General features: G+C 37.0%; 2 protein-coding genes across 3 annotated transcripts in view; one reads left to right on the plus strand and one right to left on the minus strand.

Annotated features, from left to right (window-relative positions):
- The window catches only part of cfap43 (cilia and flagella associated protein 43), a 30,094-nt gene extending 20,293 nt beyond the window's left edge, over positions 1-9,801 (plus strand). The window contains exons 25-38 of the mRNA XM_015347581.2: positions 349-438; positions 962-1,042; positions 1,791-1,916; positions 2,554-2,673; positions 3,136-3,243; positions 3,836-3,922; positions 4,352-4,440; positions 4,987-5,194; positions 5,748-5,860; positions 7,063-7,222; positions 7,721-7,885; positions 8,273-8,353; positions 8,864-9,017; positions 9,347-9,801. Coding sequence (XP_015203067.2) covers positions 349-438; positions 962-1,042; positions 1,791-1,916; positions 2,554-2,673; positions 3,136-3,243; positions 3,836-3,922; positions 4,352-4,440; positions 4,987-5,194; positions 5,748-5,860; positions 7,063-7,222; positions 7,721-7,885; positions 8,273-8,353; positions 8,864-9,017; positions 9,347-9,519 — 1,755 coding nt within the window. The 3' untranslated portion in view covers positions 9,520-9,801. The remainder of the gene's footprint in view (positions 1-348; positions 439-961; positions 1,043-1,790; positions 1,917-2,553; positions 2,674-3,135; positions 3,244-3,835; positions 3,923-4,351; positions 4,441-4,986; positions 5,195-5,747; positions 5,861-7,062; positions 7,223-7,720; positions 7,886-8,272; positions 8,354-8,863; positions 9,018-9,346) is intronic.
- Positions 9,802-10,115: 314 nt separating this feature from the next.
- Positions 10,116-12,809, minus strand: sfr1 (SWI5-dependent homologous recombination repair protein 1). Of its 2 annotated transcripts, XM_006630823.3 has the most exons (4): positions 12,578-12,809; positions 12,066-12,178; positions 11,009-11,428; positions 10,116-10,326 (listed from the first exon to the last, which is right to left on the minus strand). In XM_006630823.3, the coding sequence occupies exons 2-4, from the start codon at positions 12,156-12,158 to the stop codon at positions 10,135-10,137; spliced, it is 705 nt and encodes a 234-aa protein (XP_006630886.3). In that variant the 5' UTR covers positions 12,159-12,178; positions 12,578-12,809; the 3' UTR covers positions 10,116-10,134. The 2 variants fall into 2 exon arrangements, with proteins under 2 accessions (XP_006630886.3, XP_069045280.1); XM_069189179.1 differs by lacking the exons at positions 12,066-12,178; positions 12,578-12,809 and adding an exon at positions 11,980-12,058.
- Positions 12,810-27,625: the final 14,816 nt, after the last annotated feature.

The raw sequence follows: 27,625 nt of genomic DNA on the forward strand, positions 1-27,625 counted from the left end.
ACTCAAATGTCTGATTTTTTTTTTCATCTGCAATTTTCACAGTACAAAAAACAGAAGAATTTCATTTGATTAGGGGATGAATCTCTTGTATCTATTGAGCAACAGTTAGCCAGTAACACTCATATGATTAAAACATAACCAAAAGCATAAACTTCTGATCTTTGTTGATCTTGTTTTTAATGGGAATATAAGACATAACTGAATACTGCTTTTAAAAAGTCTTATTTCATTACATATTGTATAAAGTGTTTTGAAGTTGGTTTAGCTTCAGGGGTTCATCAGATATCGGTCTATGATTTATAGTATTTGAAGAGACTAATTTAATTTGATGTGTTATTATCTTTCCAGATTAAAGTTGAAAAATACCTCACCCCAGAACAGAAGCAGAAAGCAGAGGAGCTAGCCAAGACTGAGGAACAAAAAAGACTGGCTTCTAAGGTAAGCCACACATGAATTAGGAGTACAGAGAAGCTTTTCTTTTAGGAAAAAAAGATCTAATTTGGAAAACCCAAAGGCAAATATTCAAAATTACATTTACAATTACAGTATTTTCTGCAAAGCAAATGAATTGGCACAGAACTCCAATGAGAAAGAAATATAAAAATATAGTCATTTTAAATTGATAAGGGAAAAGGAATTAAATGATATAAAACAATCTCACACTTGCACTTAGTTATTTTAGATTTTAAAAACCAGTCCTTTGTTGCATTTCATAGATACCCAACCAAACACAGAACAATATCAATTGTTTTGCATTTTGGAAAGTGAAACAGGGGAAGACAGTTTCTAGCACAATCTTTTCTTAATAAAAATAACACTAGATTATAATGCTTTAAAAAGCCTGCTGGCACTTTCTTAGATGTGAATGGGTACAGATTCTGCAGTAGGATCTGAGTGGTGAAGCAGAACTGAAGACAGTGTTGACGTGGTACAGTTCAACGACAATCTTCTCTCCCTGTAGGGTGACAATGCCAGAGAGAGAGCCCTGGATGACATGATGGGAGGAGTCCTGGAAGTAAAAAAAGAGGACATTTTGAAAATGGTCAGGAGCTTCAAACTTTTGTTCAAATGGGTGATGGTGTTTTTAGTGACTGTTAGTTTGAAAAAAGGGCACTCTTTTTAAATTTGTGAGCTTGTGAAATTGCAGCTAACAATTTTGTTGCCAATTTCATATGTGACTGAATTCAATGGCTTGAATTCAGTCTCAAAGGCCTTGAAGGATTCCTTAACATTTATACACACAAGGGGGAGATGTTTAAGACCTACTATGTACCTATTTGTACAGAGTGTTGCACAGTGAGGATAATCTTTTCATTTCCTTGGAACCCAAATTGTTTGAAACATGGTGCTAAGAAAGAACACTCAAACAATTTTTCATTAGTGATTATGTAGGCCACGGTGGACGATACTAGAAGTATAGGAATATTTTTGTCTAAAAATATTAAGCTCTTTGTCTATGATCTCCATAATAGATGCAAATATTTATGCAGAACAGTGCAGTTCTTTGTTCTGATTTTCTTGGAAATTGCTTAATAAAATGAGTTTTATTTTCTGGCTTTAATCTTTATATCGTTTTAGGTTTTGGTTGCTATCTGTGTATTTTCAACTGTATAGAATGTTTGTTAAGGAGCAGAAAAAGATTATTTGCTTTTGGACTTTTAACATAACTGTATAAAGAAAACTAATTTTTATTTCAAGTAGTAAACCATGACATAAACATAATGCCTGGTGGGGTAAAGTTCTCTAGTTTCTTGCTCATTCCATGGTTTCCCTGCCCTGTCATGTCACAGGAGATTCCACAGCCTGAGTTTATGTCTAAACCAGACCTGCAATGGACTGAAGAGGAGAAGAAGTGCTTTAAAGAGTATGAAAAGAAAGTGAAAGAGCTGCATGAAGAACAGGAAAAATATCGCAAGGTATAAAACTTACAGAACCCATAACAGTTTCAGCTAAGGGCTAGGATTTAGGGATCTGAGTTTTTAAATAGGAAATTTGAATCCATTGGCTGACACCTGGTTTGTTTTAATCAATGCAGCGTATGTAGGTTAAAATAAAAAAATCACACAGTCTCAATATTGTAAATCATATACTTTAGGGTATGTGGGGTTAAGAGCACATTAAATATTTCTATACATGTATAATAGCAAACTACCTGAAAATATATTGAAGAGACAGTTTTCTTTGCCTCTAAGCAATCTGTGTCATCATATAGGCCTTATTTTGAAATACTTAATTATTTAGGGTTTGAACTCGTCAGGCTATTTTATATGAAACAGCAAGGCAAACTTTTCTGGTGAAAGAACAAAGTCTTCTAAACATTTCATAGTATTGATTTATGCCACTGAATACTATTCTACAAACCAAAAACATAGCCCACTTTCTCCAGATTGTAGGAATCCTGTAGAAAATTCAAGAAATAAATGTAATTTTCTAAAACTACAGCTGTTTTTAATGATATCACATAAATATCATTACTCATTAAAGTAGTCCATAATGGATATATTCAATTACAGATTTAACAAACATCTCATGTTTGTTTCTGATTGGTTTAAGGCTTTGGAAGCAGAAATGAAGAAACTGCAGTCTTCCATCAAGGATTCCACACAGGCTTTTGATGAAGCCTTAACCCGACTTTTTGAGAGGAAAGTGAAATCTGAAATGGTGATTTATCAGGTAAAAATGAATTCTAAATTGTGATATCTAAATAGTATTTAAGTAGTCTTACACAACTGCACAGCTGTTTTATACCAGATGACTAACCACAAAAATCTGAACAAACAGGAAGAACTTTATACCTGTCAATGTCTACACCCACTCTATTATCAAGGAAATGTTTTGTGACTGTAAGGTATAGACACTGTGTGCTGCGGCATGTTCCTGAATTATTATGATACAGAATACAGAAAGTGTAGTTTATATTCCCAATGTTAGTGTCATTTGAACATTTTAACTTAAAGCTATAATCTTGTTGCATAAAAGTATGAGAAAAACATCACTAAATATTAAAAGGAGGTAACAAATGAATATTGTGATGGAGGTTTGATCAAATACAGTACATTAAGTCTTGCTTACCACAAAGGGCAAATTAAGCTTAAAATTCCCTTTCATCGATCACACTTCTACTGTGTTTTTCAGGAGGAGCTGAAGATTGCAAATCTGGTTTACTCAATTCTCATCGAGGAAGAGCTGGTGAACAGAGAGAAAGAACTTAACTACAAACTTGAAAAAACAAGGAAAATGAGGGTAGCAATCTGTCACCAGACACCAGAGACCTTAAGTGTCTCTACTTCATCTGTTTTAAGATTTAAACAAATACAATTTTACTCATTAATACTATGAATTCATTGAAAACTGTTAATAATTTATAGAAAGGATGTTTCAATTAGAAAAACAGTGGTAAGAGATCAGTAATATAAATGTTTCATGTTGTGCTGCAGCTCTTATGCTTTTAAGGGTGTGTCACCTCTAGCAAGAACAAACTTGTGTAATACCTACAGTACATCACCTTTGGATGCAAGAATGTTTGTATCCCCTTATTTTGAAGAACAACATTCACTTTTATTGGTTAAGACCTAGTTTTAATCCTTATACAGTATGAGCTAGCTCTGTAGTTTGAACACTGGATATTTATTGAACATTGCTTAGCAAAGCAGTAATGTGATCTCTTATAGACATTAAACATGAAGGTAAACTATGTTGCATATTATAATGTAAACTTTAACGAGATGTTAAACTATGTTGCATGTCTATTTTCCAGATCTTTGATTGCATGTATTTAAAATGCAGACTATTATATGGAGACATAGCTAAAATATAGGCTTCTTGTTGCTGACAGAATGAAATTGCAGAAGAAGTAAAGAAATGCAAAGAAGAAGTTGATGCCTTCAGAGAAAACTATGATAATGTCGTTGCAGAGGACAAAGTAAGACTTTGAGTTTATTCTAGGTTTACCAAATCATGACTTAGCTCCCAGGTTCTTGAAGTTACTGTACCTTGAAGTTGTCCTGAAATGTGTTGGTACTGTATATTATGGATCTGATAGCCACAAGACTCCTTACTGCAACAGTACTGAGACATCAAAGCTTGTGTGCAATCCCTCTAGAGCATCTCTCTCTCTTTTACAAATACAATAGCTTCCCTTCGATTAAAACAACAGTTTTGACAACTGTTAAAAGGAATATCAATGTATTATTTTAAAAAACAGTCACTGTATTTCATAGTTGAATCAAATATCATTGTGATTCTGGCTTTTACTTAGCAGAAAATATATATTTAAACTGTAGATTAGTTGTACATTTAAATGGAAATCGTTGTTTTAAAATGAAAATATATTTTCTTCTCTCCCACTCAGCTGCTTGATCGCGGGTTCAGGAAGGAGTTTGGCGATGTACCTGCCCATTTAGTTGACCACCTGTACAAGCTGTATAAGCGCAGACCCAGGTGAAATATCAGACAGTATTCACATAAATTATAAACATAGAGACATAAATTAATCATAGACCATGCACTGCAGTGTATGAATGTGAAAACATAACAGAACAGTATAGAAGTTTTGTCTCTGTTAGTACTAATATTGTTGCTTAAAATTCACATCAGTCACTTTTGAAAATCACCAACAAAAAGTAATCTTTGGCTGTCTATAAACACTGTGATAAATATATGTATCACTGGTTGCTTGGTTTCAAAATCTGAATAAAATCTGATTCCCAATCATGCAGCAGTGGAACCTTTAAATAATTGACTTCAATTTGCAAAAATACTGAATTAATAAGAAATTAAGCTCCTGTTAGTCAGCATTGCAGGAAATTCCCTATGAAATGTACATCTACACTAGTCCCTTCTTGGTCTATAAGTATTGCAGCCATTGTGTTTGCCAGGGGGTACTGGCAACTGGTTAGCATGCAGCTGGAGATTTAGCCAATGTGTGGATTAGTCAATGACATACTGTAAGTGAATTGATTCATGTCAGCTAATGCTTTTGTACAGGGTCCAAAGAATGAGGACTCAAACAGACAACTCCAGTCCTTTCAAAGACCGGCCGGAGTCAGCTAGAGCAGCCAGCGAAGGTCTGTCTCAGCTGATGAAGGCCATGGATGAGCTGGATGCGGTAGAGAACATGCCTGAGGGTCTAGACCTTGCAGTGTGGGAACGCTTTTGTCTGACCAGGAGAGCCAAGGTGAAGAGCGAACAACAGGTGAGGATTCTCCGCTGGATCAGCAAGTTGCATTCACACAACATGCCACAACTGGTCTTGACATGAGCCAATGAAAATCCATCAATGCTGCTGGATCTGTACTGCATGGCCTGCTCAGATTATTGCCTGGAGTCCATTTGCTGTCTAGTTGAAAGCTGACTGTAGGGCAGATTAATGCCCAGTATCATACAAAACATCTACCTCTGCATAAGAAAAGTACTGTATATATATACAGTATAAGACCATTTTTAATGTAGATGTAGAAAGTGCAAAAATCTATTAACTTATTATTCAGTTTATTTCATGTATATAAATATTTAAAAGTCCTTTATAACAGTTTTGGAGCCTTGTATTATCTAGCTCAGGTAGTCCAAAATGTATGTTTTAAAATTATAAGGGTGTTTGAGGTCAAATGCATTATGTGAATATTTCCCCAGTAAACCCCCAAAAAATCTCATGCTTAAGACAGATTTTCTGGTTGAAAAACAAAGATTGTTGTAGTATATTATAATGATGAAGCTACCATGTTTCACATCTTTCTCTCCTTTTCCAGGTGAAACTAAAAGCTCTGACACTTGCTGAGATGCAAGCTTTTTTGCAAAAGAGAACTGAAGAAGATGATTGTGTGAAACAGGATATTAAAAACATCATAGATGAGCTTAATGGGTGAGACCCTGAAATGCAGTTATTAAAAATAATACCAATTATTGTAAACTGAGGGGTGGGCTATAGTGAAATATTTTTTACCAGAACGACTGAAAGTCACATTTTAAGTTAACTCCATAAAGTATATACAGTATATTGTATGAAATATAGTGTAATACATAATGTATTATATTGGACACTATACTTTTCTCTGTGAACACTTACAGTTATTTAATTATGAAGTCCCTTCAACCTCAGTAAATATAGGCAATTCGTTTTCAGTGTGACACATTGTCAAGTAGCACTAGTTTCAATTAATTACTTTTAAAAATAATTACATTAAAAGTGTAATTGTAATTTTTTAAATGTCTAGTATTTTCTACAATTTTTCAATTCAAGCTATAAGTGGTTTAGTAACCTTTTACATATAAAATGTGTCTTCATATGGTATTGCTGGAATTTTTCAGCGATGAGACTCCACTGTTTTGTTATGAAGTCTGCATAGATTCCTCAACATTAGATTCTACTTCAATATTCAGCATCAGTCATTTTGATTGTTGATGGAGCATTGTGTCCTTCATTGTATTTCCATCCATTTATTTTCTAAAGCAATATAATCTAATTTAGAGTCACAGCGATCTGCAGCCTGTCCCAGCAAACACAGTGTGCAATGTGCAACTGTACCCTGGAGTGGACACAAATCCACACCAGGGCACACAGACACAGGAACCTTTTAGAGACACCAGTTAACCTGATCAGCATATCTTTGCCAAGTGCAAAGAAAGCAGAGCACCTGTAGAAAAGCCACACTAACGTGCAAATTCTACACAAAGTTGCCTAGCTCAGAATCCAACCCAGGATCCAGGAACTGTAAAGCAATGGGAACCTCATTATTTATATAGTATAGAGTTCACTGATTCCCTCTTTATTGTCATAGATCTCCCAAAAAAATAGTTATCAAGCATCATGTTTTAGTTTGTAAGATTACAGTTTGAAGGGAAGGTAAGTTGTGACAGGAGTGGGAACAACTAAACTTTCACTTGCCAGGCTTTGTTCTGTTTTATAAATACTGCTATTCTACTACTACAACCACATGATATGTTGTTTGGATTTAAAATACCTTAATTTTGTGTAAAAAGAATCACAGAAAGTTTTCGATTGTGCACATTGATTGAGAATTGAACTTCTACCTCCTGAAAAATGAATGACTTGTTTCTACACAGGACACGCGATGAGAAGATGAGATTCCAGCTGGATCTAATGGTCCAGTTCCTCATAAAGCAAGGCCAGGTGGAAGTGGAGACCGGGAACTTCATTGCAGACTATTCTGATTCTGTATTACTGCACAGGAGTGTAGTGGAAGATCTTAATGGAACTATCAAGGTAGGGACTGTGCATTTCTGTGCACCAATCACACATGTACAACAGTAAATGTATCAATATCAATAGACTTGGTTAAATTGTTAAACGCTTTAAATCAAATGCACATTCTTTTACTTTGTGGTTTGGAATATCCTGCTTCTACAATTTAATTAAAGTTCTTCTCTTCAGGTGCAAAAAAGCAATACTGTAAATCTTAATAAGCTGCCAAAAGTAACTGTATTTCTCCCAAGTGATAACTACAGTTCTAAAGCATCATACTCACTTGACTTGTCTGTGTGATGGCTTCTCATGGTTGATATCATGGTTTACTGTAGTATATCCCTCTATGCTTTACAGAAATGTCATAGTTTTACTTTGCTATGCTTTCATTAGGGCTTATTAAGTATTTTTCCACTCTGGTCTTCCAGAACAGAATGGAACAGAATACCTTCAGCCTGAACAGACTGGTTAGGTTGAGGATGATTCATTTCATGTCTCAATTTCTGTGTCCTCACTAAGACTTTAGGAGAGCAGAAGATTGCAAGTATGGTGGAAAGTAAAGAATTCAGAAAGGGCATCATCCAGCAGGAGTGGGAGCACAAGAAGCTGCGAATGCACATGGAAGACCTGCACAATAAAGCCCGGGATATCCAGATGCTGCGGGTCACCCAAGAACTGCAGGCAGTATGTTACTTCAGTGATCATCAGTCTCGAAGAGGAAGCTACCTGGCAATTACAAGTTTTAATTAAAATAAAGCCTTTCAAGACTGAGAAGCTTACCTTAGTAAAAAAAAGCCATGCCAGTCTAATTGGTGTTGATCTACTCACTGCATTAGATATCTTATGAAATAATTACTTCTGATTTCGCTGCAGCCACTACTTTATCATTAGACTACACTTAGTCTAAACCACAGTTTCTAGTTAAAAAAAATAAATACTGATTCAGCTATTCTTCATCGCAGCTTTGAAATTGAAATTGCTTGGGAGAAAAAGTATTGGCATGGTAAAAAGACATCTGACTGATTTCCATTTTAACAGTGACCATATTTTTTTGCTGTTTTCTTTTTTCAGTACCTGAATGAGACAGATCACGATGACCGTCTGTCCACACAGCTTTCGACTTTGCAAAAAACACTTTCTATGCAAGAAAAGGTGAGGTAAACATGCTAATCTTTAACTATCCCCATCTCCAGATGTTATGTCTGTCATTGAAAGTTAATGTGAGGGAAGCTAAATGTACTTAAATCATTTAAAGCACAGACTGCTCACAGTCATTCAGAGAGAAGCTGTTGGTAGTTAATGCCATGCCATGGCCACCAGCTGCCATTTCTCTATAATGGGTGTCCCTTCAGTGAGCACTCATTATAAATAAGCTCGTTAACCAGTATAACACACATGAAGCGCATACAATTCCATATATCCCATTATTATTTTTGGAAATCTATTTTCAAAACATATCTGTCGTGGATCTGTAATAACTTATATTCAGAATGTTCTAGGAAATATCATCTCTGATTTGAAAGAAAATATTAAACTTATCTACATACAGTTTGTATTAAATGGGAATAAAATAATGTTAACATGCTTCTTTTAAAAACTGGAAAGAGATCTAGTTAACACAGAAAATGCAAACAGTTTCACAAAAATCATGTCACCTTGTAGAACCATAAGAAGAATGTGAGCAATACCAAGAAGCTGATCAAACAACTGAACAGGCAGACCGCACAAAAGGCAAAGGCCAATGCAATCCTGGATCAGCAGCTGCAGGAGATGATGGTGACCGTGGCAGAGAGGAGACACATCTACGACGCTATAGGTGAGGTAACATTGATCCTTTTGAGGACCCATAAGGGCTTTACTGGATTGGTATGACATGCAGAGAAAGGTTAAATCCACACAATGAAATTCTACCCCATTTATTCCAGTCATCTTCTGTTAGGAACACAAGGAACAAAGAATTTCCTTCATTAATTTGGCACTTGTACAATGAGGATTACTATCTAATAGTTTTGGGCCTTTCCTTTTGGTATGTGGCAGAAGATGTTGTGCTCTCTGTAAGCCCCTGTAGCACTCTCACTTATTGTGTATCCTACCTCTGTTTATTATGAAATTCAGTTCCTTTATAGACTGTTTTAACTTTAACAGCTGTGGAGCAAAACCAGGACACCACCACAGAAGAGCGGTATCAAGACATCATCCAGAGGAGGAAGCTGGTGGATCTGGCCAAAGCACAAGCTCAGGAGGTGGCCATCCTCCGAGCAGAGGTGGAGAGACTGAGAATGAAGACATTCCCAGCCCTGGTCCAGCTGGAACACTGAACACCTGGAGAAAGCCCATGACAAAACAGGACACTGGGTTTTTACACCACTGCTTTACTAGAACTCACAGCATCAGCACAGTCCCATCCATTAAAGCCAAACACTTCAATTACATTTTTTTCATAAAATACATAGACATATTAAACACGTCAATAGTTTTTTTGTGTAAAAAACCTATGGCCTAAAGCTAATCTTAATTGTAACTGACTGCTTTAACAATCGTATTATATCTTAAAGGGCATGAGATGGGTACTTCTACGAATAAAGACTGAAGGTACACAATGAAGTACTGTATTTATTAACTTCTCAAAAAAATAAATAAATATTGACTTAAGGAAGACAAGATTTAATTTCAACAACACTGCCTACATTATAACAAACTGAAATAGACTTGACCAGCATATAAACGTTAATATAGTGTCCTGTCTTTAAAGATTTAGTGGAACTAATCAGTCAACAAAACATTGAAAAATATAGGCTCAATCTCAAAACCATCTGTTTTTTTCACAGAATTGAGAAACCAGACTCTTTAAAGAGAGTTAACGTTCATGTAAAGTACAAGAAAACTGTTAAGTGAACATTTCAGGAGAAAAAAATTGTTCCATTTTGTAAAGTTTATTGGTCTGAGAACTCTTCCTCTGTCCTGTTGTAGTGCAGAATGCGGTCATCCAGCCCATAGTGATCTATAAGCTGTGTGAGACTAAGCTGTCTCCCATCAGTGCAGAAGGCTGACTTTAGCTCATATAGTACTGCCTGGCTGCTGCCTCTCCACTTGTTGATTAGAAACTGTAGCTTATCCAGGTCATTCTGGAAAGAAAAATACAATATGGCCTGTAAATACTTCCATTTTCTGAAGTGTAGAAAATGCACCAGATCTGTTGAGGTTTTTCCTCAGCTTCTACAGAGATTTATCATGTCACCATAACTTGAATTCCTCTCACTTGAAATTGATTTTTCATTCTAAACATAAAAAAAGACATTTTCAGCTAATTCACACTGCAAGAAATAAAACGGACAATATTTCCATGGTACTCAATTTGCATAATCCAGTACCATGGAAATATTTTCCAAGTTTTATTTGCAATTTGCATAGTTATTACTACAGAACCGGCACAGATAAATATCACAAAATGTCCTGAAGTTTTCTTTTTTAGTTCCAATTCTCAATTACAGTTCATTTAAAATGCAATAATACTCTAGTGTTATAGTAGTTAGCTGAGTCAGCGTGCGTAAGCTGCAAAGGAACAAGTAAAGGTTTATTCCATGCTGAAAAGACAAGAAACACAATGTTTCGGCTGTGGCGCCTTCTTTGGGTGCCCTCACCTGAAGAAGGCTCCACAGCCAAAACGTTATAGTCTTATAGCATATTTTAATGTCATGTTTTCAGTCATGTAATTACATGACTTCACACAATGAGAAAGTACATCCGCTCACTGTTCAATTTACAGCACAGTACATCGGAGGATATCTGACATATTGCTTGAGATACCTTTGTTCTGTACATTCTAACCATCTTCAGTCTCCGCAGCATTTCCTCCTTTTCTCCGACTTCTTTCTTTAGCCTGTCTCTCAGCTGAAGCAGATCTATCTGTGCGGGAGGATCAGCTCTTTCTCTGGAGGAACTGCTCTGTGCTGCTTCGTTTCCACTCTCTGTGCCGGTTCTGCACACATCCCACTGTCTGGAAGTATCGGTCACCTCCGGGCTCTCCCAAGGCCTCCCTTTATTAATGCTGAGTGTGTTCCCGCCGGCACTGTCCAGGTCACGTTCGGACTTTGGAGACACTTCCTGCACCTTCGAGTCGTCCTCTGCCTCGGGTGGATCTATTTTAAGCCGTTTTGCCACCGTAAATGGGGAATGAAAAGAGCGCCTTGTTCTTTTCAGTCTTTCTTTCAGTGAAGCACTCATCGGCTAAAACCAGAACAGAAACAACCTCAGGTTGCATTCGGTTAGTCAGCGCTGTTGAAAAACATTAAAGGCAGACATCGTTTCGGAAAAGAACGCAGTGAATAAATATTATTTACAAGACGTGTCAAAATAAACAACAGTGTGGGACCTACTGTATAAATACTTAGCCAGTTGTTCAAGAGTCTTTCAGCAGTGCGTTCTGACAAGAAGACCTACAAACTGACCAATATATTAAAGGATTGAGGAGGGCTGGTTCAAATGTAATTTAAACAGACTATTTAAAACAGCTACCTCTGAAAATCCAGAGGTAAAATGGATTTAAATGGATCACAATGGCACAACATACAGACTCACTCTATAATAACCAGTAAGATGTGAGACCTTTCTGTCTCAGTATTGATCTATGTAAGCTTTTAGAATAATTGAAATGGATGTTACACAAAGGAGTGACACCAATTAAAGTAAATAGTGGTTTGCCTTTAAACCTACATTGACATGTAGCCACAATTCTGTTTCTGGGACAATAAAGTTGGTGGAAACAGCTCTACCAATACCTCAGCCATGGCAGTGTGACAGTGTAAGGAGCATAGAGTCTCATAGGAAGAGTTTAAAACCGCACACGTCTGTCTAGGTCTGGCACCTGTTTGACACTGAGGCCATGGGGTGTGGAATTCAAGGTGCTGTCTGGCGTGCAGAACACAGGCTTTGTTTTCCTTGTGTTTGGTGTCTCCATGCTGAGCTGTACAAGATTACCTAAAAAAAGCAAATGTCAAATAATAAGATTGCTTACAATACCACAGTTGACAATCAAAGCCTCACTTAATAACCCAAGTTGTTGTACAAAATATCACGACATGATCTATCTCCAGGAAACCTTGCAGGTAGTTCGCGAATAAACCTAGAAATTATCTTGTTCTACCTGAAGTACTGACATTAATTACGTAAGATGGTACTCGCCTTACATACAAAATGTTTTACACTAAGATTATAAACACGCACCTCATCTTAATATAATTTACCTCTTGCTATCTCCCCTCGAATGCCCTTCTTATTAATTGTAATTCAAGGTAATATAAATATAATATAAACTGGTTTATGTAAATAAGTGCTATTATACGTTTTTAATATTTCTTTTTTAACTTGCGTTCTTACTCGTTAAGACACCAGCAGCTGTGCTTCTCCTTGGGAAACAGGATAGTTGTCTGCATATTCTTCACGATCAATGGAGTACAAAGTCGATATTATCACAAACTATACGTACAGTACTATTCATATATTGATTTAGTGAATATATAATCAGAAATGTCACATTTTATCCGTGACACTAATAATCCAAAACACAAGCCCAACACTTGACTGTTTATCCGAAGGTAACTTCCTTCAAATTAGCCGCTACTTCCCGGTGTTGAGGGAACGCATGCGCCAAATACCACTGCTCTGTGGTAATTGTAGTTTTAATTTGAAAAGTTTGGCGCAGATTAGACTACACAGAAACTGATTTTACTTTCTTCTTTCGAACATTTCACCACAATTATAATATTTGTAATTATTTATTACATTTGTATGGTTTTCAGTTTCGAATGTTGATAAACGTCTAATGTTTTAGTAGCTGGTGGCTTTATTAATTGGTAAAATGTATTTTACAGATTTGAAAGGACAAATATGTGTAGAACAGACGTTGGTTTATCCTGCCAGTAAACGCACTTCTCATTGAAAACTGTTTCGGGCAAATATTCTCATTAAAAAAAGAAAAATAAAATAACATAATTTTATCAAAGCTTAAATGCAATGTATTTATCGATTATTTAACATTTTAATAATTATACAGATTTAGTAAAAGAGCAAACATTTCCTACTCTCCATAAAGCTTTTCTCCTTATCTTGAATATTAAAATTAAAATTAAAATTAAAATTGTCATTAAAATAACATTAATCTCAATGCACCTGTGGTTCGTTAGGGTTAAGATAACAAGCCATCCCTTGAGTGAGAAAATACAAGAATTACAATATCTGACAATACAGTGAAGCGACCTGATTTATGACAGCATCCAACCGGAAATATTTTTGGTCCACAATTTGAGTGCCCTTTATCAAAAAAAGAGGTTCATTGTTTCATGATTGTGCCTCACAAAATGCAATACGGTTGTTACCCAAACATTGCTACCAAGACCATCCACATAATCTTTATAAGGGAAATACAGTAGTACTTTATGGTATCTTTATATGCTGCATTATTATAGATCACTTTAAACTGAATTATGTACTGTAAAAATCATTTAGTTTTACGTCACAATTGCGTCTTTGGTTAAAAAAGTATTGGAATGCATTTTTATTCTTGAACGTTTTAAAAAATAGAAATTCGATAAAAATATAATTAAAACAAAAAACAATTTCAAGGGATTCCTACACAGCAGCCATATCACTCTGCAACTCACAGCTGGCAGCCCCCTAAAGCTAAGCAGGTGTGAACCTGGTCAGTACCTGGATGGGAGAGCTCCTGGGAAAAACTAAGGTTGCTGCTGGAAGCGGTATTAGTGGGGCCAGAAGGGTGCGCTCACTCTGTGGCCCATGTGGGTCCTAATGCCCCAGTAAGTGATGGGGACTTCTTCGGATGAGACGTAAAACCTAGGTCCTGACTCTCAGTGGTCATTAAAAATCCCAGGGTGTTTCTTGAAAAGAATAGGGGTGTTAACTGGTGTCCTGACCAAATTTGCCTTTGGCCCTTACCAGTCATGGCTTCCTAATAATCCTATTTATAAATTGGCTTCATTACTCTGCTCTCCTCTCCACTGATCGCTGATGTGTGGTGAGCGTTCTGGCATCACTATGGCTGCCGTCGCATCATCCAGGTGGGGCTGCACATTGGTGGTGGCGGAGGGGAGTCCCCATTACCTGTAAAGCTTTTTGAATGGTGTGTCCAGAAAAGCACTATATAAGTGTAAGCAGTTATTATTATTATTATTATTACACTTTTTAAATTTTTAAAAATTTTGATTCCATGCTATTTCAATGCACAGAGTGGTTATTTAGTTATGGGCCCTATTACATCAAGAACTAAAATAAAGGCAAAATCTGAACATGTTGAAAATTAAAACGCATTCCACAGGTATTTCTTTAAAGGGAAAATATTGGACTTCTTAATTAGTGCTCTGTAGCTGGAAAACTCTCAGAAGCATTATCTTCAAAATTCAAAATTGATGAGAATTACAAAAGAGGGACATTTATTTCACGGTGTCAACCATAACTGGTCCAGCGTTAGCAATTTTTCTTAAAGTAAAATATATGTTCAAATAATATGGGCCTTATTAAAACACATGTTTTGTATACTGTATGTATATGATTATTACCTAGAAAATAGTAAAAAATTAAGGAATAAGATCAATTTTATAGCTCCCAAGTTTCTCAGTTTCTTGTGCTCGTAACTTTTGTGAATCGATGGGAGAGGGAGACTTGTTGCCTGTTCTTTGCCTTGAGTGACTTTTTGCTTTTTGCTGCATGCCAAAAGATTTACACCCTGTGTGTCTCACAATGATAGTGTGCTGTATTCCTGTGGTACAGTCAGTGTTTTTTTCATACCCTGCAGGAGAAAGGTGGGGATCGGAACCTTGCCCTGCCTTGACTTGAATTTCATAGTTTGAACACACTCATTTTACCTACAGTACCTCGGGTGTCTGATTTTATTGTTTTTATTCATTTTCCTTTTAAAACCAGCTTGAATGTAGCTTTGTGTATTTTATGGTGTGTTGCACGTACAGTACCAATTAATGCATGTTTTAAGTGTGAACATAGATAGGCTGTTTATGAGGCTATCAAGTAGTATGAGGATTTAGAATTCCCACCTGCTAGTGTTTGGTGGCCTATTGAACTAGCCACTTCATATTAGTGAAGTATACAGAGACAGATCAGCTGTTACATTTGACAAAAATTACCTGTGTCATCACAACTGATGGCCTGACAGTTATGTCCATTAAGTATTATGTGCTGCAGCACCTCCTGACTTGAATCTTGTCAGATTCTGACAGAATCTTTTCACAAACAAGTAAAGCTTTATCAGTTTTCCTTTGAAAAGTTGATATGGTCAGTTGAGAAACATGACCCATCACGCCCATCACTACTACTCAAAAGGTTTTGAGCCACTTCATCTCAGACTTCAGTTTTACTCCATATGCTACATTTTATATTTTAAATCCAGCTAGTACCAGTAAGATACTGTAAGACTTTTATCTCCTTGTTGCCTTCGTCTTTCAAGCTCTTCGTTTAAAGGTACCCTGTGTTGTGGGATTGGTTTGAGGGCTTCAAAAATGCTTGCTTGGAGTTTTCTAGTTTATGACTGTAATACAAAAAAAAAGGTGTTCATGCATGTAGACTCCTACTGTTCACTCTAAAACAATGAGTCATCTTTGTGTGATGAATGGAAAGTGAAGCACTTGAATGCAAGGTTCCAGTTCACTGTTTTGTTTTCATTCCTGGTCAGGCTCAGTGAAACTGAATGGACATATTTCACCCATCTGCAGAAGCAGCCTGGTTATACCATAGTCATACTTCCTTCAAGTGTTTTATATCATATGTAGCTAATGTGAAATCTGCTAATGAATGGAACAACAAATCATAAAAGTACATAAAACGTTGTATATGTACTGATCACATGTATGATGTATGTACTGTATACTGAGTGCAGCGACTTTATGCACAGTATTTACATTCCTTTGGTGGGGACATGGTACTTGTACAGCATTAGTGTTAGAGCAGAAAAAATTGAGAAGTTATACTATTCTTCAGTTTATTTATTTTTATATTTGCATATTATGCTTTTACATTTGCAAGTAAGTTTACATTTACATTTATATTTTAACAGGTACTGTGCAACACAACAGATAACGTTCATTAATTACTGTACATCAAATAAATGAAATGTGAACAGTATTTCTCTCCTAACAATACTGAGATAGTCTCCGAAATGTGGTCTTTTAAAAAATTAGAGGGTGAGCAAAGGATGAAGGTAACATGGAATTCATGAACTGTTGACAGCAAAGCTTCTTTGCAAAGTAGTATTACACAAACCGGGTTAGAAATTGTGAATCAGGTGAAAATAGGACAAACAGCTGAAAAAAAATTGTCAGATGAAATGTGAAAGCTTTCTTCTTACTGAACTGTAAATTCCAAGTCCTGGTATTCAGTACCTGCTCTTACAAGTTTTATTTCAGCTCCTGTCTAGTAAAAGAACAGCAAGGTTGACATAAATAATAATTTCACCCGAAGACACTTGAAGTCACAGCTTGCCAGATATGAATACCAAACCCTGAAAGCACTGCTGTGTAAATCTTTATTAAAAAAATTAAAGCAATGATTTCTTCAGCTACCAATTTGTTTTTTAAACCTTTTAAGTGTAAATTGCCTCTCTTCCTGTAAGTATAAAAATCTAATTAGATTATTCACCTAATTAAATATTAAGTTCTCCATCTGTACAGGATGGTTTGATCATGACTTGTCAGTTGTGGACTTGTGTAATGTTGGCACGCGATTTTGACAAGTTGATATATGCAGATGATGGGGTGTTGGACACCACTTGAAGTGATGGAGGTGTTATTAAAGGCAAGGCATCCACTCGCCAGAAGCTAGTGCCTCTTAGCATTGGGAGGAACTAAACCAGAAGATACAGGCACTCCAGGATGTAAGAACCATTCCAGGAATGAAATGATGAAGATGCTGCAAGGTTTTATTGTCTCCCACACAAACTGCTTTGGGGAAACGATGTGGGCTGTTCACAACATTCAAGGACACCAGTCTGCTTTCTGCCCTGATCATGCAGTCTAGGTTTCATTAAAACAATCCAATGCTGTGAAGACTTAGAACATGGATAACATGGATATAAATGTGATTCCTTATTTTGCAGTTAGTTCTTGTTTATAAAAGAAAAAAATAATGTGAAAATTGTTGCAAATCTATTTTTCTTACCTCTTAACATTTGTGTTATAATTGTATATCGTGCAACTAGATTAAAGTTTATGGCAGAAACTGCAAGCACAATACAGTTTATAGTACAGACATGCTCATTTTCTAAGTGAAGTGTGAATTTAAGCAATTTGCATAGACATGATAGAAGGTTTTGCAGACTTCAAAGCTCACAGATCAACAGACTGTTCATTTTAAAGTCAAGGCTTAGCCTCAGACTGTGTGTGGTATGGAATGATTAAGAGTGTTATAGCCCAGTATCATGCCTTCTGGTCTAATAGGAGCTCAGGTCCATTGTCAGTGGGTAACGTCCTGTTACCCTGAACTGCAACAGGACAAGATATTGTGAGAATCAGGTGGCCATATGACGTAAGTTAATGTACGTTTGGTCTGCCATCCTATTGGCTATTCAGTGTCTTTAAGTGAAGCAATGTTTTGAGTCTCATCCCCATAAATATAAATTTTACACTCAAACAACCTTAATAATTATTCTACATACATTTTCATTTTGTGCAGTTCTACTTGAGAACCAGTCTGACTTCTAGGTCACAGTACCAAGAGCAAGATCTTTGAAATCAATCCAGATAATTAAGTTAGGTTAACAAAAGGTTCAGGACACCCCGAGCTTCTAAAAAAAAACTCTTGCCTCTTTTCCTAACTCCTATTCAGCAAGAAAAAAAAATCAGCTGACCTATACACTGTCCCAGACATTCCAACAAAGGCTTCCTTTGTTCAGTGAGTCACTACAATCTGAAAGGATTTTCTGTTAATTTATGATAAACATACTGTGGTGCCATAGAACTGAGTGTAACACAAAGCATTTTCAGAGTGCATTCTCCTGACTGTACTCCTGTTACAGCACTGGGTGTGTACCAGAACACCTGGGATCCATTTGATCTGGCACAGGGCTAGAAAATGCATTTGTGGTACATTTCTGGTTAGCAAGTTATGAATAATGATATGTTATTGAACCAGTTGCTGAGACAACAGTTTCTTAGGCATCAGGAAAGGTTTCTTGAGTTATTAGAAAAAAAAACTGCAAAGTGTTTATTATCTGCCAGGGCGTGCATGTACAGTAGGCGTGACCCATTGTTCTGGATGGTCACTCAGATGAAAAAACATTGTTATCTTGTCTTACAGAATGTTATACAGACTCAAAAGTATACAAGCCCAGCCCCTCCACTCCCCAAAATCAAAAGCAAAACAGCACAAAACACATCTTGCCCAAACAACATATGTCAAAATCCATTTCTGGAGAAGAAGCAAATGTTGTTTGGACTTTCAAAGAACTTGGAAGTTTCTTTTTCTTTACATTTTTTTATCATAAATATTGCCTCGTTCTGTTGCGTAATTCCTTGTTATGGTCTGTATTGTATGGTGTTCAGATGTACAGTATTGTTCTGCAAAAATGAATTTTAAAAGTATCAGAGATCCCTGAAAAGCTATGGCAAAAGGCATGTTTTCAGTCAATGGAATTTAAGAGTTGATATCTAACATTTACTGTACTTCACCTCATAAATGAACAAGCTTTCTTGTGCTAGAAAATTAAGTTCATAACCAACAAAGATGTTTAAAAATTAATCTGTATATAATAGGAAAACAATTAGAATCAAAATACTGTTTTTAGAGGACAAATTTCAAAGATTAAGATAATAAATATTGACACTGCTTTGTTCACGGTGAAGTTTCTGTTTGGGCAGTTGAAACCAAAGAAGAGAAAAATGACAGAATCCTGAAGCTTTCTGCACCACTGATTCTGATTCAATTGAAAACACTGAGGGGATTCTTTTCTACTGGGAGGTTTAGTGCTTTTGATAATCTGCCACAAGCAGTGTAACTATTATTCTAAGACTGAAAGAAGGGTCTCTATTCTACCCTTGATTACAACATGTTTTAGATACTTGTATTGGAAAGAGTACATAAAAAAGGAGAAGATTAAAACAAACATTTGATTAATTCTTGACCTATTTTTGCTTCCAGTGTTTATTTGTTGTGAGATTATTTTAAAACTGTAGCCCTGTTTGCAGTGATAGAATAAAAATGGCGCACAAAAACAAACTGTAGGTTTCACAGATTCTAGCATCTTTAAATTTTGGAAGATTAGTTTTCCAAACTATAAATGGATTTTATAGCTGAGGCCTCTGCCAGACTGACTGTGTATAGATATGGGTCACAACACCCCCTCTGCCAGCATTAATTATTTCGGATCCTTCTGCCCAGCCCATTCAGAAGCTGCTTGGCTCGTACCACTTAGTGGAGATGTGGGGGGGTCCAGCATCTTCACACACGTGTGGCCGGCTTGTCAATCCCTCAGCCAAACGGGTTAAAGCTTAATCCAAATCTTGAATTGTTCGTGTTCTTAACTGCCTGATACTACAAAAGCTATCTTTTCCAGACATTTTCAAGTAACAAAGTAAACCTCATTTGTCTGGGTTTTCTTGATTCAGTTTTGTCTTCCTTTTTTCTGGACTTCTCATTCAAGTACAATTGAAAAAGTCTTGTAGGAACCCAGTGCCAGATGACTCAGAACTGAAAAAAGTCTTACTCATTAACTGAGGTTCTTTCTATGAACTGGGGCATATTCTTCACATTTTGTTGTACAATTTTGCATGAAACAGGTACAAAATAGTGAATATACACTTGTCTGGGATTATATATTAGTTTTCCAGTACTATACGTAACAGAACCGTTCCTGGAATTTGTGCTGTTTAGTGAAGAGGGTTCTGAAGAGGGGTGCAGGCCACGCCATTTTCCCAAGGGTAATTATTTCTCGAAACATCTCTGCCTAGTACATTGCGTAATGCTGATAGCACCACACCCAAGGGCAATGGTCCGATCATGGCCTGCTGTTTAATAATCACACACCTTGCATAAACGGATGGTAGCAGACATTGCCCTGATGTGATGCCACGTGAAACAAAGGCACTGATGAGTTATCATGCTGGGGGCGGTGGGATGAGATGAACAGGAATTAATCTGTGTAAGGAGAAATGTTTCAATTGTTCAGGCACTTTACGGTACAGCTTTGGGTTTGCAAACTCATGAGTCAGATTTACATAGCTGGATAACTTTTTATTACTTTTATGAAACTCTTGAAAGGTCAAAATAAATACATTAAAGGCAAAAAGTCCCTTTACCTGATGCATTATTTTATTACTCTTATTAAAATATTGAAGGGTAGAATAAATACCTTAAAGGCAAAAAGTCCCTTTACCCGAAGTTTTGAATCTGTAGCATAACAAACTTTAATGTTGTGTAAAATGTAGTACTATACCAGTAGTGTAAATGTGTTGCAATAATATTATTTTACCTCCACAGAAGCAGAGTGAAGTCTTGAGGGTGTCTTTAGAATGTCTGTGAAGGATTATTCGACCGGCTGAGTTAAACGTCTTAAAGGGGTTACAGTTGTGCTGGAAGAGCTAAATGCTCGAAACTGCACAACAGGGCACTCTGGTTGGGTTTGTATTAGACAGACCCTGTGCAGAAGGAAAGATAGGAAGCTACTTTAGTCATCGCTTTGAGAAATGATTCCCCCCCCTCTTTTTTGTCCCTTGGCATTTTGCTTGCTTTTGTCACCCTAATATGTGAGTGTTATAAAATTGAATTCGCCTATAACATTACAATCATATTTATCACTTAGAACCCATTAATTTAGTTGTAATTAAAATTTAAAATGTACATATCCTCTTTGTCAGGATTGTAACCCCTCCTCTTTCTCATTTTTCTAATTACATGCACCTGCCCCCAATCCTGCCCCTCCTTATTTAAGCCTGGCGCTTTCGCTACTCTGGGCTCTGCATTGGAAGATGGACGCCCAGAGGCCTGCCTACCATCAAGTTGCCCTATGTCTACGGCTTGAGGGCACAGGTCTCCTATTGGCATTTTGACCCATCTGAGTCTGGGGCTCAGAGTACCTGGCCTCGTCATCCCATTTTTATTCCCCATCCCGTTCCGGTTTTTAACTCTGTTTTGTCACGTCTAAGTTGGATCACCAGTTTTGGTCTTCACCCCAAATTCCCCCCCTGGACTCCTTGGACTTGTTCGCCTTGGCTACACCCCCCGAGCACCAGTTCACTGTTGTCACACCCCCCGTCACCCCGTCAACCCCTCCTGATCCTCCTGATCCTCGTCATCTCCTCCCCGTCGTCCTTTTCCACTTACTTCCGGATTATACCGTCTGCATAGGGTCCTAAACTACTGTACGCTTCACAGGAGCCTGGATCCCTAACTCTTAAGTTATAAAGCTTACTTTTGTCAAATCTGACTGAAGGCATTTTAAAATCATTTTAAGGCAACTGAAAGCAACAGATGCTGGAAAGCTTTCTTGTCTTCACTGTACTGGCAAAACCGTGTCATAAGAAATCATACTGGCATGATTGTGGAAGTAATGGAGCAAAATGGTAACAGATGTGTGAGCATACACTGAAATGTTCTTCCTAACTATACCACAATGTTAAAGTACTTATTTTTCACATTTACTGTACATGCACATTTGTGGTGCACTCGTTTAAACTGCTGTCTATGGATTTTCTGGTTGAATATGGTGATCTGTGGTTTTAAATGCAACAAAACCAATTGCTTAAAGGTTGCTAGCTCTTTAAAGCCGTTTTCACACAATTCCAGGAAATACCCTGCAGTTTCTCAAATGAATACTTTGCTTTTCTTATTACCCAAGTGAGATGGATGTCCTTCTGGAATTTCATTGAGAAGTATTATTCCATCCTCCCAAAACAAACATGCCAGTACGAATCACTGTGTCCCAGTTACATATTTTGACTCTGATGCTTTATAGCTTTTGGTGTGTCAAAAAGCTTTACCATTTTTTACTACGGAACAATTTTGATATATTCATTTCCGTGGATTTAAATAAATAGCACACACCTTGCAGATGAGGTCATTTAAAATGTTTTAAAACAGACTTTTAATAGGAAAAATCATTCTTTTTTTACCCCAAAGCTTTTTTTTTCAGCTAAGGGGATGCGGTTATCAGCTGGGATTTTCCCTCCTGCCTCATCACGCATTTAGTAATGTGAGGACACACTGCCGATAGAGCTTTGTGCAGTCTTTAATCCCTGAGCAGATATTTAGCCAGGGTGTGGCAAGGGATGTGCCACTACCTGTTGGAAGAGTAGAAAAGAGCCTGTGAGCGCCTTAGGACAGCAGATGTAGGGGCTCTGTTTGTCAGGGAGGTGTGGGCGAGGATGTTAGTCAGGAACATCAGCTGCATGGAAGAGCTGGCTTAAGACAGCATCGTGGTGTTCTTTCTCCCTAAATGTCCTGGAGCTGGTATCGCCAAGACACACAGAGACCTTCAAAACAGGAATCCTGAAAAGTTACGGGTGTTTTGAAAAACACATTTTATTAGTATTCTATGGACAGGACTCTGTGCTTCTTAAATGTCTCTGGGCAGTAGATGTTTAATAGTGAAATGTTCCACTGTTGTGTGGTAAAACATTGTTTGCAGAGGGAGAACAGTTCCACTGTGTTCGCTATGGTTTGGTTTAACAGCTATGTATTAATTATTGTAATGATACTGTATGGATTCCTTGTTTGTTTAGCAGCTGAGGTGGAACCGATATTTATCCTGCAGTGCTAGTGATTATCGCTGTAATTTACTACTTCCCGATGGTATGGTGCTTCTCCAGCAATGACATTTTCTCATTAGTGTGTCTCTTTGATCAACGAATCAGACATTTTCATAAGAGATGGATATTAGATATCAGTGGAGAGGGAATCTAACTTTTTGAACCATTTTTATTCTAACATCATGAACTGGGAAGAGTGCCTTGTAATTTACCTGACCCATCAGATATAATAACAGTCTACTGTATATGTGTCTCCTGATACAGCAGCATAACTGCTTGTTGTTTTACTTTGGTTTGGAACATAAGTGAAATGTTAAAATAAGTTTAAGAGACCATTTCATACTGTGAGCAGGATTTCATACCATTGAAATGCTACCACAAAATAAATAATTGTAAACAAATGCACTACTGATTTTATTCCAGAGCAATACCACATCTCTTTGTATAATAGTCCCTGAAGGAATTATTTACTTAACCTTGACACAATGGTTACTTGCACTTTCTACTATAAAGTAGAATTGAAATTCTAATAATTTTTCCAGCATCCTCAAATGTCTACTATTATCCACTTACATAATTACTCAAAATATATACTGTAATAGTCTAGAAAATCATCCTCTACCTTTGTGAGGATAAGGGTTAAAGAAACATGCAAGCAACCATTGCATGTAAGACTTCCTCTGTGAGTGTGAATACTGCTGTAAATGGGATAAAAATCAGTTGACCTAAATAGTGCCAGTACTTGTTCACGGACATGTTTGCACTGACATATAACTTCTTCCCCTGTAAATAAAGCTGAAAAAACTGACGACTTCAGCTGAACAGAGCTCTGACTCAGCCTGAGGAATTACCGTAACTAAAACCAACAGCAGCAGTGGATTGTTCATCATCATGTGAATCTCACATACAGAAATTTTGTGGTATTATTAAACTGATCATTTACAGCCTCAGGGTATATTTATCAGTATTAGTGCCTTGTGGACGGCATAGTTCTGATACGTTTAGTGCTGCTGCCACAAAGCTCTTGGATTCTGGGTCTGATTCCTGTTTTGGTATCTTCTATGTGGAATGTACAGTACCCCATGTACCCCTGTTGGTTTTCACCAAATACCCATGTTTCCTCCCCCTTTCCAAGACCTTACAAGACATGCAGGTTAGTTTTGATTGGATACTCTAAACTCTCCCCTCAGAATATGACCTTGTTCACGTTATCTGGCCAATTAGGGCTTGAAATATTTTATCCCAAACACATGTGCTTCATAAATATATGTGTCACAGGTTTGCACAAATCTACTGCAGTTTATACTTGATACAAAGATTCCTCCTTGTACAATATGGGATGTGATTCTGGACTGAAATCTCACCTGGTTATTCAGTATCTTGATGATTACAGTGTCTCAATAATTTACTGTCATTTGCACAACTTTAATGACCTAAACAATATATACCATGAAAGACTCACACACGCTTATACTACATACAAATAAATTGTTGAGAAAAATCAATGGGCCTGTTATATTCTAAAATCATTGTGTTAAGTCTACAGAGTCATCCTTCAGGGCATAAATTTGTTATTTAAACACATTGGTGTTTCCTCTATTTTAACTTGGAGTTGTTATAACAGAATCTCTTGGGAATGTGAACTGTACCCATTTCCAACAGGAGTGAGGAGCTCCACATGCTTAACCTACTCTGAAGAGTTTTAGTTCTCATGAACATCAAGTCAAGTGGTTGTGGGACTCTGGAACATGTTAGCAAATACTGTGGCTTCCTTCTAGAAATACCTGGATGATATCCTCTGATAAAACGCCTTGCAGAAACAAAGTGAGCTAGATTTGAGAAATGGCCTTCTGTTATTTGTTCCCTTCCATACAGTATGTTCTTTTCATGTGAGTATATGTACTGTAAAATGTCAAAGATACCAAACAACAATACAGCCGATAAACAATGTTACTCATGCATCCATAGATCCTTTACACCAACCCACCTAATGGGTGGAAGCAGCCCCCCTGTTGGCAAACAACTGTTGACCAAAAACTCTTTTGGCACTGACACGTCTAATGAAATGACTAGGCGCTCCGATCCTTTCGTATTTAGTTGATTATGTGCACCTGCCTCTTGTTTTGTCTCACTATTTAAGCCTGACGCTCTCGCTATTCTTGGCTCAGCATTGGGAAATGGACTCCCGGAAGCCCGCCTACCAGCCCGTCCTGGAGTGACCCGATGGCATAGGCTTCTTCACAGCATCCTGACCATCTGAGTCCGGGTCTCAGAGAGCCTGACCTCGTTACCTTGGTTTTATTCCCTGTCCCTGTTCTGGATTTTAACCTTGTTTGTATCGTCTTGGATGGATCCCCCGGTTTTGGACTTTGGACTGTCTGGATCTGTTTGCCCTTGTCACATCCCCCGAGCACCGGATCACTGTCGTCATGCCCCCCTGTCTGTCTACCCATCCTATCCTGCTGTACCTTCCCCTGATGTTCTTCTCCACTTACTTCCAGATTATACCGTCTGCATAGCATCCTGAACTACACTTCACGGGAGCCTGGACCAGCTCTTGTTATATACATAACATGTCAGATTCAGCTGATGGAGCTATGAGCATGTACAGGCAAGGTGTAATAAAACAAAAGAAAGCAAGGCAGAGGGCTGTGAAAAGACAATTTCTTTGTGGGGTTAGAGATACACTCGGATTCTAATTTTTCACCCATACCTTGAAGGACCAGTTCATCCTAAATAGATTCCAATTTACCGCTAATGAATGTTATGTACACACTGGGATTACCTGTGTGTACATAACACACAGGTAATACCTGCTGGTATTTTCTTACTTAAATTAATTGCCAAGCAACATCAAGCAGATATAAACTGACCTGGCCCTGTACAATATAGTTTTGAGTTCCAACTATTTAAAGTGGCACCTAGTGGTGCTAATTGAATTGCCATGTGGATTTTCAATTGTAGTGAAAAATATTTTCTAGGTGCTATTAGTTTTTTTGGGGGTGTTGTTAGTGAATGAGACAATTGTTCTGTCTGTGTGGATGTAAGATTCATTGTACTGTAGTTAATTGTTTTGTACTGTTGGGTATACCCTGCTGCAGAACATCTTGTCAGAACAGAGCTGCATTGTGTTCTACAGTATGTGTGCTAAATATGTGGGACCCAAGAGCTTGTAGGTAGTAAAAGGCCTTGAGTAAATACATTTCTAAAATACAGTATGTCATCTGGCTCTGTGGTGATCATGTTCATTGATTTGAATTGTATCCTGGGGAAGTTGTTTGTGATTAATTATAAAATGTTTAGTGGTTAAATGGTGTTACTTAATAATGACAACAGAACAGTTTGTGATCACAACACAAGTATTGTGTACTTGGATTGAAGTATGCTACAATCCAACGGCTATGCTATTTTTGCAGAAGTCTGATTAGATCTGTGAGTAGGATTCTGTAGGAATGAATTGCCATGCTGTTTCTTACGTAGATTTAGCTTTCTTGCGGTGACGTAAGCTAAAATGTAAACTTTCATATGTGCTACAAAGTGGGTTTTAGAATGCTTAGCTATGAAAGTGACAAAAGCCACACTCTTAATCTCATTTGTGTTTATTGATTGTAATGGTGTTGTATCTGAAGAGTTAAACTCATATACCTTCATTCCTGCGTGGCAGCAATATCCTTCTATTTTTATAAGAGCTCAATAAGTACATTTCTTAATAGGAAATAAAGTTCTATTCAGGTTTCAAGGCATATCGTAGGTACAGATTGGTTTAAAGATATAGATACACAGTAGATCCGATTTACAGTAAATACATCTCTTAAACTGTGATACATAAAAGTATTACATTTACTACATAAAGTAGTGAATTTACTACAGAAAACTACTACATTTATTACAACAACCTAGATTGTTAAGATTATTTGGGAAACTATGTTGTCTGATGTAAAATGGAAATGACATATTTCTGGTTTTGTTTGTCCAGCTACCTGTAGTGAATGCAGAAATGATAAGACAGCATGGCTCCTGTATGACTTTTCTGGGACTGAATTTATTCTGTGAACTGTAATCCTGTAAAAGGGCCTTTTGATATGTAGTGTGGAATTTGAAGCAGCTATATCATTTCTGTGCTGTCTGAATTAATGTGCATTCCCATAAATGACTAGCCATTACAAACTCTGTGATTTACAAATGAAATGTCTGGCTTTGCCCAGGATTTTTAACCCTATGCACAATAATGCATAAAGAGAAAACTTTGTTTTGAAAATTAAATGTCTAAGGTCTGTTATATTCTTGAAAGAAATAGAATCACTGTAGGACTTAGTACTGTAAACATTAATGTAACAAATGTAATTTAAGGGATTCTGGTATTGACCATTTCTTTAGATAAGAATGAGACTCAAAACAGCAGGTATTATAATTATCTGTATACTATATATATAGAATGTATATATATATAATAAACTGACATCAACTGGTATGTACAATTGTTAAACACAATCTATAGTTACAATGTAGGCATGGGAATCAATTTACTCTAAGCTGCCAGTGTTTTGACTGTTATGAAAACTTTAGTATGGGTTGATAAACCATGGCTGCGATTTAAACATTCTAAGTTCATGTTGATCAGTAGCTTCCAAAACATGATCACAACATATACAAATTAAATTAA

This window comes from Lepisosteus oculatus, chromosome 4 (assembly GCF_040954835.1).
Source record: "Lepisosteus oculatus isolate fLepOcu1 chromosome 4, fLepOcu1.hap2, whole genome shotgun sequence".
Lineage (NCBI taxonomy): Eukaryota > Metazoa > Chordata > Actinopteri > Semionotiformes > Lepisosteidae > Lepisosteus > Lepisosteus oculatus.